The sequence below is a fragment of the Mastacembelus armatus genome, chromosome 9, assembly GCF_900324485.2.
Source record: "Mastacembelus armatus chromosome 9, fMasArm1.2, whole genome shotgun sequence".
Classification (NCBI taxonomy): domain Eukaryota; kingdom Metazoa; phylum Chordata; class Actinopteri; order Synbranchiformes; family Mastacembelidae; genus Mastacembelus; species Mastacembelus armatus.
This window is the reverse complement of record NC_046641.1, coordinates 24083186-24094790: the sequence shown is the minus strand read 5'-3', so window position 1 is coordinate 24094790 and position 11605 is coordinate 24083186. Positions and strand designations below refer to the sequence as shown.

Below are 11605 nucleotides of genomic sequence, written 5' to 3'. Positions count from 1 at the left end.
AGCTAGTGTTTTCTCTCATGATCAGCACGACACTGATCATACATACGTGTCACCCATGAACCCTGAGTGTAACAGGTATTAAAGAAAATCAGTCACATCTTCCTCTAACAACAACGTGGCGTCAACAGTCACATGGAGCTCCATCATCATTAGCAGTTTGCTCTTTGTTCGTCACTGCAATGAAAAGATCTATTAAATTATTTCTCAGTTAAACATACTGCATGAGTAGAATATTTGATATCGTTTATGAAATCTTATTTAATTGTGTGTCGGTTGGGGTCGGGCATGGCCCAACAGGAAGTAAAAGGTTTATATTTCCATTTCCACCCCCTGCCTGTTGGCGCCGTGCCAGCAAGCCTGCAGGACATGGAAGCGTATTTATTAGTCATAGCACATTTTCATTTATCGTGACGCTCCTGATGACAGTTCGTCATCGGGTCAACTCATGCCAGTTCTGCCCTGTGTGTGTGACAGAGGAGGAGAGGGTTGATGCAAACACAGACAGAAAGATTCCTGACACTTGAAGTATGGTTGAAATGTATTCAGACATGTACATGTATGTCTCATTTTAAACTAATGCGTACTGTGTTTTTATATAACTGATACCTCTTTGTCCAAAACATAAGTATGGAGATTGTGTACTGTTGATGATAAACTGAAAACCTAATGGAACTGACTTGTATTTCAATTAAATAATGATTCAAATAAACATATTGGCCTCTTTGTTGTGTTTTATATGTATTTATTCAGTGAATGTTGACCCAGCATGTTTGGCAGGAACATTATAAATATAAAAACTGGCCACGGTTCAAAACTGGTTCAGGGATTCAAACAGGCGGCTTGTTGAGATAATAAAGTGTATGTCTGAGAGGACAGTTCTAGTTTCTTCCCATGAGCAGACAGTAAGATTGTAGTGCTGAAAATGTTAATGTTGTGATGCATCACAGCCATGAAAGCAAAGAAAACACTGACTTCATCTTGGTGACCTCCACTTTCTCCCCGCAGGCTTCTCTTGATGCAAACAAGCAGATTTGTCTGATTTGATAAAACTGATGAAATTCAACAAGCTGGAAAAAAGAAGTAACTTTCTCTGCTCGTCACTTTCCTCCAGAGAGCATTTGAAAGACACCAAACAGTTTAGCATCAATTTATTAACACAGTAAATGAAGCCACTTTCACACACATAGCAGTTGCAGCAGATGATGGTTTGACGCCTCCTGCTGGTCAGCGTTGTAGCATCAAACCTACATAACAGCAGGATGATAACAACACATCTATTCTGAAGCAAAGACAACAAAAACAAAAACAAAACAATACTTGGTGTCAGAAACACTGAATAATCAAAGTGTTTTTGCTTCCTCAGAAACAAAGTGCAGAACCTGCAGCTTCATCTCCTAAAACAACCAGAGACTTTTTTCACCAACATGGGAGTACACTTCCATTATCAGTAAATTAAAGCCATCCACATGTCAACTTGATCCATTGTCCACCAACCTTGTTAAACTTTCTCTGCCTTCTCTTTACCCACTCATCGCCAATATTGTACACTCTTCCCTTATTTTTTGGTTCTGTTCAAAACTGCAATACAAAAAAATGAGCTACTGATTCTGTGGATTCTGGACTCATCACCATCCTCATTCTCCTTGACCTTACTGCAGCCTTTGATACTATCTCCTACCACATCCTTCTCCATAGATTAGCTTCTATTAGTATCAACAATATAGTATTCATTTGGTCCACCTCATACCTCTCTGGCCATTCACAGTTTGTTCAAATACATACACATAGATCAAAATCCACTCCTAACGACTGTGGTGTGCCCCAGGACAGAGCCCTGGGGCCTCTGCTCTTTATTATTTATCTCCTACCTCTCTGCAATATTTTCAGGACTTATATTCAATTGCACTGCTATGCCTGATAATAGTTCAGGTATATACATCACCTGCTGCTAAATATGATTTGGTCTTTAAAAAAAGGTGTTTCAGGTTGTGGCTTTGCAGGTTCTGCATTTGCTCATCTGCCTAATACACTCAAAAACAATGCTGAGGCTGAACACACTTTCATGGAAAATCACACAACAGAAAAGCAAAAACACTTATTTTCTGTGTGGCCCTTTGAGAATACACAGAAGTAGTGTCCTTTTTTTAGCAGCCTACTAATTTACACTGAATAAATGCATATTGTTTGCAGTGTATGTTCCAAATGAAGAGATTTATTTCTCAAAACCTCAACTGTAATAGCTCCTGTCTATTTTACCAAACACCCAGCTACTACACTATCACTAAGAAATACCAAAATATGCTCAGTTATCTTCTGTATCTGTTTTTTCTTAAATGCTTGATTTCTCATGTTGGAGCTAAATTCCTTAAATATTATATGGAGTCTGGCTTGAAGGTACAGCATCTATCTACAGTAGGTAGTCTTTAACACGAAAAACATTTATTGGATCATTGCATCAACTTCAGAAAAGCCCTTTAAATGCATTTTGTTTTCTGCAGCACAGACAAATTCACACAATGATCAATCATTCAATCTGATACAACAAATCTACACAGATGAACACACATAAAACAGAAGCTCCATCTGAAAATTCCTGTTTGGGACAATACCAGTTCAGATTTTTGAAATCAAAAACTCTTGTCTTCATATTTAGGGTTTTGTGTTGTTCTGAAAGAAATCGGAAAAGAAAGTTTCCTCCCTGATAAAAGTTGAGCTCAGTTTAAAAAAAACAAAAAATTACTAATTACTGATACATTGTTTATTGATTAATTCTGATAAAGAATGTATTTGTTTTTTTATAATGAATAGTTTTTAATAAACATGCAGAAATGACTGACACAATAATAAACAGGATTTTAAAATGATGTTCTAGATTCATATTGTGGTTCAAAGCAAAAATCTAAAAAATGAACAAACAAATTATAGGTCAGCAGGTGTGACATCAAAAAACGAATGCACTGTTTGCACAAAAATGTTCACAAGTCACAAAAATAAAAGTGAGTGAATGGGATCAGAGTTAGGAATTCTGTTTTTAACAGCTCCTACCTGCACAGGTGTTCTCACTTGGTTTGACTCAGCCTGAGGTGTAATCAGGCAGAACAAGTGAAAACACCTGTGCAGCCTGTTGCTGTCGCAGAGACAACACAGCTTATAAAAAGGCTTCAAAAGCTGCTGTTGGGTTTTCATGAGGTGCTGAGTGAAGGATTTTCAGTTGTTGCTACAAGAACAAACTTTAAAAACAATATTTGAATGAGTGTGGATGTTGTTTCCACTGCATAAAACAACCTGACAGAAGGAAACTGCAAAAATACACAGATATTTTGTATTTTCAGTACTGACACCAGAGTTGGAGATTTGGTTGTACACAAATAATGACTTTGTGTATATGCCAATATGAACAGTAACTGGAGGTAAATGGAAGCTTGTGAACTTCCTGTATGATTTTCTTTCTGTCAACAAATCCCAAGAAAAGACAAAAGCCAAAAATGTTTGTCCATGTCTCAGTCCTTTAGTGTAGACTTGGTCTGCTGGTTTCTACTGAACACTTTACTCTTTAAAACTGACTCACAAATATTTAGTTTCATTGAAAACAGTTGCTCGCTGTAGTTTCACCAAACAGGAGGGAACAGTGAATTTGTTGGGGACTATTTTTAGTGGTGGATGACTCCACATTTGGTCTGTTTTGAGTATTAGTGGCAGCAGGGTGGTGTCCGTGGGGCAGAATAAATAACAGTAAAAATCCATTCATTGTTGCTTTCATGGAGTTTGTTGGCAACAAGACTGGATGCATCCTGTAAAAGCAATTCAGGTCCAGTTTGTGCTGGAGTTTAAACATTTCACCTCCACTTCTGTTTGGTGTGGTGCTTTCAAACAAACTAAATCTGTGTTGCATTGTGTTGAAAATGCACAGAGCTACTTGACTGGGCGCTATCTAAGATTGGTCCTACATTACAACTGACTGAAAATGTCTCTTCAAGTCTGTCAGAAACAAATGTTAATATTCAGAAGTGCATTCAGCTTCAGCACAGCTGCCCAGAGACGTGTGTGCCACCTTAAAGCCCTCAGTACAGCAGAGTACTAATACTGCACCCAGAGTATTTGTAGAACACATGAATGTAGCATGTTTGCCGACAGTATCAGGTCTGAGCAATTTGTATAAATGAACTATTCTCCAGGCCAGCTGGGTTGCGCTGCCTCCACCCGGCCTGCTCCTAGACGTCGGTGCTGACGCTGTGGGCGACCACCTCCCTCATGGTTACGGAACGGATGAGGTTGAGCTTCTGGTAGAAGCTGGCCAAGTCCATGGGCAGTTCCAGGTCCTGCTGCTGCACAGTCCTGTAGCTGATCCTGCGCCCGCCGTTGCACAGCCTCTCTGGGTGCTGCAGGTAGAAGGGCAGCGAGCAGCGGGCGCAGGACGGGCAGAAGGCATGTGAGCGCTGGCACCTGCGTGGTGGGGGCGTGGGGGGGTAGCAGGTGGGCCCGTTGGCCTCAGTAAGGAAGGTGGGTGGGTAGGTCTCAGGCTCATTGTTGTAGTGGTCCGGTGTGGGAGGCGTAGGAGGAGCAGACAGAGCCAGGGGGTGGGACGGCGACATGCTGGCGAGCTCTGGTTCCTCCTCTTCCCCCTTCTCAGACTCCTCCCTCTTACAGCAGTAATACTGCGGGTCAAACAGGACAGAGCTTCAGTCTGAGTCAGGGTCTGAGGTCAGGACCACACACTGTAAACAAAGATGGCTGATGTGACAGCTCCCAGAAGTGAAGCCACCATAAATCAATTGTCTCCTGGAGGCTGGTTGCAGTATAGGTCTTAAGCCCCGCCCCTCAATGTTGGATGGGACATGACTCCAGATTCTGCCCAGTAGCATCATCTGGTGAACTTCTGGTCACTACTGTGAAGATTCTGATTGCAAATTGTGTTACAAAAGCAAGACAGCTGCTCACGCAGTCAAGACACTTTTGCACAATGGGAGGGAGTCGGAACGTGTCGTCCATCTTTATTTACAGTCTGTGGTCAGAACAGTGTTTTACATGAACGCACTAAATGTCATTGATTGAACCTGCTGTGAACGGGTCCGTTTACAAATGAAGAACCTGAACGTTGCTAACATGCAGGGTAGAGAATGTGGGCAGCAAAGGTTTTGTAACACGAACATGGAAGGTATGAGTGGCGAGGTGGTCAACCTGACCATACATTTAAACTTAAAACGCTGTTACTTTAGTAAACTAACGTTAGTTAAAGTTTACACTGTGAGCCAAAAGCAACGTTATGCAATGAGATACATCCACTGCCCACTCTGGCGGCAAAGCATCGCAGTTCCTTCCAAAATGTGTTTCATAGACTAGACCACCTCATTTCAGTGCAGCCTATATGGTCTACGTAGCCTTTGATGGCTGCGCCTTTGTAGACCGTGACCTTCGAAGGGATGTGGGCCCTGAATTGGGACACAGCTAATGTGTGTGTGGTGCGTGTAGCACTGTAAACAATACTGCCCCCAGAAACCATTTTCTTAGGCTGTTAGAATCCTGTTGAAAGGAACATACCAGCAGGCTGACACTTCATAAGTCAGGCCGTTGGAACAGTAGGTGGCATCTGTTTCAGTTTTGAATGAAAATCAGTTTTGGTTCCTGTGAAACATCAGATGTGTAGTGGACAGTAAAGCAGTCCTACCTGCAGCCTACATAAACACAGTACAGCGACGATGGTCAGTAAGATGACTGTAGCCAGAATTCCTCCTGCGATGACCACTGTCCCGGCTGACATTCGAAATCCTCTCCATCAACAGCCTGCAGGGAGGAGGTGGGGTGAGAAAAGTGGAAGGACAAAGGAAGAAGAGGAGAAGAGATTGAAGGGACAATGAAGGAAAAACAGATATTAAAGGTGCAGATGGGAGGAAGGTGAAGAAAGACACAAGAGAACAAGCAGGAAAGTGAAAGGTGGCGAGAGAAAGGGCAAAGATGGGGGAGAAAACATAAAGAAGTAGTGAGGGAGGATGGAAGGGTAAAAGATGGAGGGAGTGAAGAAGAGGTTAGAGGATCGACAAGGATGCTGCTGTAAAACCACTATAGAGAACTAAGCTGAGTTTAAATAGTGTAATTATGAGCAGGTCTGAGCCTGATGATGAAGAATCTGCTGTGTTTCTGTGAGTGAAGTGTAACTCATTACCCTGATGTCTGTGTTTCTTTCTTCCAAATATGCTTGACTAAGCTTGTGGTTAGTCCCTCAACTGATCATTGCCCTGCTTGTGTTTCTCTACGTCCATCCATCCATTTCTGCATCCGGTACAGGTGCCCGAGCCACCTCAGCTGGCTCTTCTCAATGTGGAGGAGCAGCAGCTCTACTCCAAGCTCCTCCCAGGTGACCGAGCTCCTCACCCTATCTCTAGGCAGCGCCCAGTCATCCTGCAAAGGAAGCTCATTTCTGCCACTTGTATCCAAGATCTTGGCCTTTCGGTCATGACCCTGAGCTCATGACCATAGATGAGAGTAGGAACATAGATTGACCAGTAAATCGAGAGGTTTACCTTTTGACTCAGCTCCTTCTTCACTACAACAGACTGGTACATCGACCGCATTGCTGCTGCTGCTGCACCGATCTGTCTGTCAATCTCATGTTCCATCCTTCCCTCACTCATGAACAAGACCCAAGATACTTAAACTGAGGCAGGATCTCTCTTCCAACACGGAGAGGGCAAGCCACCTTTTTCTGGTTGAGAACTTTGGACTTGGAGCTGCTGATTCTCATCCCAGCCGATTCAGACTCAGTTGCAAACCGCCCCAGAGCTGAAGGTCCTGGCTTAATGAAGCCAACATCATCTGCAAAAAGCAGAGGTTTAACTTACTGCTGGCAATGTGAGCCAAGCTCCTGCTACAACCTTTGCCTATGCAATCGCCCAGGTCGCAGCACTCTTGGCCTACCAGTACCATCAGCTGTCTCAGGAGTCCCACAAACCAGCCAGGCTCGATAGGACACCTTCAGCTTGATGGCATCCCTTACTTCTGGTGTCCACCACCAGGTTCGGGGATTGCCACCACGCATTGCTTTGGAAGACCCTACTAGAGACATACAGCCACTGACAGCATAGCTCCTAGAATCATTCAGGCACTCAAACAGAAACACAAATCAGAGGATTACTACAACAGCATCAAAACCTCATGACCAAGTAGTTTTTTCTGTGGTTTCTAATTGGCTTTATAGATTCTTTGCTGCAAAAGAGAATGAAGATAGGTGTCTCCTTGGGAAATATAATTCACATTAATTCTAACAGACCTGGTATCAGTGTGTTCACATCTGTCTGCCTCATGACTCTAAGAAAAGGGAGGGGAAACTGCATCATTAAGATTCAGAGTTAAGGCAGAGAAAACTGCAGACAGGCCTCGAGCTGCAACAACATTTTTTTTAAACAGATCTGAAAATCCAAGTATGCCTCAGCTTGATGGTTCGCAGTTCATAGGCTAACTGCATGCCTTTAAACATTTTGCTTTTTCCACTTCAGGGCATTCGGCTGAGTGCTCCCAAAGCAACACGTTAACAATACAGCAGTCATCAGAGCGCGAACTGCAGCCACAGTTGAATCATATCATGGAAAAAATGCTAATCATATAGTCTGACACAGAGGGGCAGGGAAGGAATTGTTTTTCAGTGAAAGAAAGAGTTCATTTCCAAAACCGATCAGCATTAAGACAATACTGATTTATCTCTGGAAAGATTTTCTAGAGACGTGAAGAAAATATGAGCAATCAGAAGAGATTACACAGAAGAAATAGTGATTTTATCAGCTACGTTTGAATGAGGACACGTCTGTTTATAATCTTTTCCAAATTATTTAGGAGAGCGAGACATTATGCATTTGATTCTTCACTTTCCCTTCATGTTTAATGCAGTAAATCAGGTCTAGAATCAGCATTAAGTGTGCATTAGCTACTGGAAAGAAAAATGAACGCACTAAAGAAACGGCAGCTTCAGTGTGACGGGTCTCAGCCGACAGTCGAATATCCCCCTGGACGGTGAAGCCCCTCAGCCCTGATGCTCTGGTTTCAATAGTCAATTGTTAATATTCAGCTTTCCCTCATGTTTTATACAATAATTTAGGAACCAAAGCAGCATTTTAAAAAATGTGCATTTATGAATAATAAACACCAGCAAGGAGACATGAGATGAACAGAGTGAAATAAAAGCCCCATCATCATCATCATCATCATCATAATTGCTCTGCTTCCTGTGGGGGCGTTTGCTCAGAGCTGAATGAAATATTTCCATACACTGCTCTGGGCGATGTGTTGCTGCTGCACATACAAAGGTGACCTACAGTTTGTATGAGATTGATAGAGCTGGGCTCATAAACGCAGCAAGAAAGAGCCTGAATCTTTCCAGCAGGTGGTTGAGACCAAAGCAGAGCTAAAGGGAGAGTGAAGAGTAGACGCAAACATGACTCCAGTGTGACGACGATGTTCTGTGTTTGCTGCAGCTGTTTGCATGTTCACCGACAACAACTTTGTCGGTGATGTGTGTGTCCGTAAAGTAGAAACAGATCAGCAACAACATGGAATTCTGCTTTCAAAAAGAAACCTTCTCGTTATGAAGAACCATCACATCTCAGCAAACAATCCGTCGCACCTGAACCCTCTTTGTTCTGCCTTCACTGGGTTGCATCTCAACACAATTACATGTCACAGGTCTGAGTTTTTTAAGTTTTCTGAGCTACGTCAATTGTCTGAAGTGATGGCAAGGAAATCTGCACCAATACTGAGGACATGTATCGACACGAAGCCACTCATACATTTCAGATACATCACTGAGAACCAGCTCATCACTGGCCATCGCACTGGGTCTCCATAGCAACAGTGCCCTGCATCCCTGAGGGCATGAAAGTCATTTACACCCACACAACCCGTCAGCATTGCACACAAATCACCAGATAAGCATGCACTCAGAGGTCAGCATCCATCCATCCATCCATCCATCCAGGCCCCAGTGGTTCACTGAGAGCTGCAGTCCAGCCGAACAACTTATCTCCCTGGTTAGACCTAAACTAATCTAATATCAATAATATCTAATAAAATTGTGTTGTGTTTTTATTTTTCTCACCACACTCTTTGATGTTTTTGGCTTTGGTCTTGCAGTTATAGATTTTTGTTCATGTTTACACAAATAATTTAAAACATTTCTGAGACTTTAGACTCAAGACCTTCTTTAGAACATATGTGATTACAAGCACCTGAGCAAGATTAAATGTGTTTTAACATCAATACATCATATGATTGTTTGTTTTCCTGTTAAAAAGTTATTCTGCGACTTTTAGGCAAAATTTTACGCACAGATGCTGCTGATTAAAACCGAGGCTGTTGGTTCAGTAAGGACCAGCAGCCTCCTTCAGTCCCCTTCCAGGTGTGTGGATTGACGCAGCAGCAGCTCACACACACACACTGACATTGCATTAGGTGTCTGCGTAGAGCAAACATGTTTTCTGTTCTCACGCTGAACGACTTTCTCTTGCGTAAAAGTCAGAGAAGACAGAGACAAAACTACCCACAAAAGATCTCCAGAAATTCCGTTTACAATAATTTCCTGGAATTAAATATAATATTTAAACCCCATTAAGATCCTCTTTAAATCTGATTTAGGTAGTAAAATAATGATGTGCGTAAAACATCGCCATTTTGGCACATTTAACGCATTTCCAAAGCGCATCCCAGCGCCAGGATATTTCCATGGCACAAACCTCCAAAGTATCGTTTTCTGGCTCTTAGCACAGCTGCACCCATTTCGCTGATCCGCAGGAACCACAGACACTTCCACATAAATAATCTTACCCATCACATTAGTGTTTGGATCGTCCCATGGCGTCTCCCGCACCTCCAGCTCGGGGCGCCCCGGATTGCGGGCAGAGGAGACGGGTAGGAGGATCGAGTTTCAGCTGGGAGAGGTGTAACCAAACCTGAGACTCTCACTTAACACCAGCGTTTTACATCCACACACACATTTGACCTGTAGGAAGGACGAGCAGAGGTTTGTCTCCGCGCATCAGCCGGAGAGGTGATAACGAATATGCGTTACAAAACTTTCTTAATGAGGAACTGACGTCTCTCGTTTCTTCTGTTTACTTTTCCATTAATGTGCGTGCACCTCAGTCTGCAAATACAGATACTAGTTCTATAAAATCCAAAGATCTTCTTGGAAATATTTCCTCTTCGGGCTCAGATCCCAGGTTCTCGCTTCTTTAGTCCCATCGAAACCTTGGAAAAGCAGAAAACAGACACGAGCTGATCCAAACACACAGGAGGGCGAGTTGTTGTTGGAAGAAAAGCTCAGGTCCGATAAGAATTAATTGCGGGTGTGTTCTGCACACTGCGTCCCCTCTCATCCTGTCTGCGTCGCCGCGCATTAATTTCCGTGACCGTGCATCACAGGAGCGCGCAACACCTGAAGGGTGAAACATCCACGTCGATTCAAATCCCAGTTGTCTGAATTTGTCCCTTTATTGAACCAAGTGACAGGTTCCTGGTGGAATGTTCTAGGCAAAACAGGAGGATTGTGGACGGTTTTTATTATTTTAACCACAGATTCACCTCCTGAATGTGTCAGTTTATGACATGTGGACAGTTTTTACTGGTGTTATTCATTTGGTCAATGCAGGACACCAGCAGGCTGTTAACTCCCCCACAACTTTAGTGTTGTTCCAGTTATCTACAGTGTTTTTTTACATGTCACATAACGTGTTTTGTGTACATTCAGTATCCTGCTGAGTGCTCTATAAATAAAATGTATTTTCTTTTTCTCTAGCAGTTTGTCCCATGCCCCATCCAGTCAGTACAAACAGCTGGGACATGATCCCTCACCAGTTTCCCACCTGCAGACTCAGCTGGTTGTCTGAAAAACAAAAAGGTCACAGCAAAAACAAACCAGCAGATTTATTATTTTGTTTCTCAATCAGCAGGTCCCTTAAAAAGAAATGCAGACCATTGTTTGTCATAACTCATTAAAGATTCTGTTTGGGCCTGAGGTACCAAACCAACCTACTATCCGTAACTGATACAGGATCTCAGGAAGATCCAATCCCAATCCCTAACAAGCAGGAGAGTCATTGAGATAGAAGTACTTCACCTGACCCTGACCCTGACCCTGACCCTGGACCCTGGACCCTGACCCTGGACCCTGACCCTGGACCCTGACCCTGAGTGTAAAACTGCAAGGTGTATAACACCCTGCTAATGTCAGATGCTTCTCAAAAATGAAGCGTACATTCACAAAGCCACAACTTCACAAGTAATAAATGAAATTGGAGAAATAATTAATGTTTGTGTATTTAGAAAAAACATCTAACTGGGTCATAAAATGATATTTTGAAAAATGTTTTTTGTTCTGTTGCTATGCAGTCCACTTCTCTCTGCCTCCTCTTTCTCATCCATATCTCCACTTTTTACCATGTGAATTATTTAGCAGTGAAAGCAGGTTGAGAGTCCAGTGTATCGAGTGTGTAATATTAATGAGACATTAAGACGTCGGTTCTCCTCTCCTCTGCTGCTCTGTTGTCTTTCTGCTGCTCCCCGAGGAAACTGCAAAATCTCAAGAATTCCAGGTCAAATCTGATCCCAAACTGCAGCTTCACAA

General features: G+C 42.8%; 1 protein-coding gene across 1 annotated transcript; it reads right to left on the bottom strand.

Moving 5' to 3' along the window:
• Positions 1 to 4211: 4211 nt before the first annotated feature.
• On the bottom strand, positions 4212 to 9906 carry fam163b (family with sequence similarity 163 member B). Its single transcript, XM_026322283.1, has 3 exons — positions 9808 to 9906; positions 5666 to 5781; positions 4212 to 4655 (listed from the first exon to the last, which is right to left on the bottom strand). The coding sequence occupies exons 2-3, from the start codon at positions 5756 to 5758 to the stop codon at positions 4212 to 4214; spliced, it is 537 nt and encodes a 178-aa protein (XP_026178068.1). The 5' UTR covers positions 5759 to 5781; positions 9808 to 9906.
• Positions 9907 to 11605: the final 1699 nt, after the last annotated feature.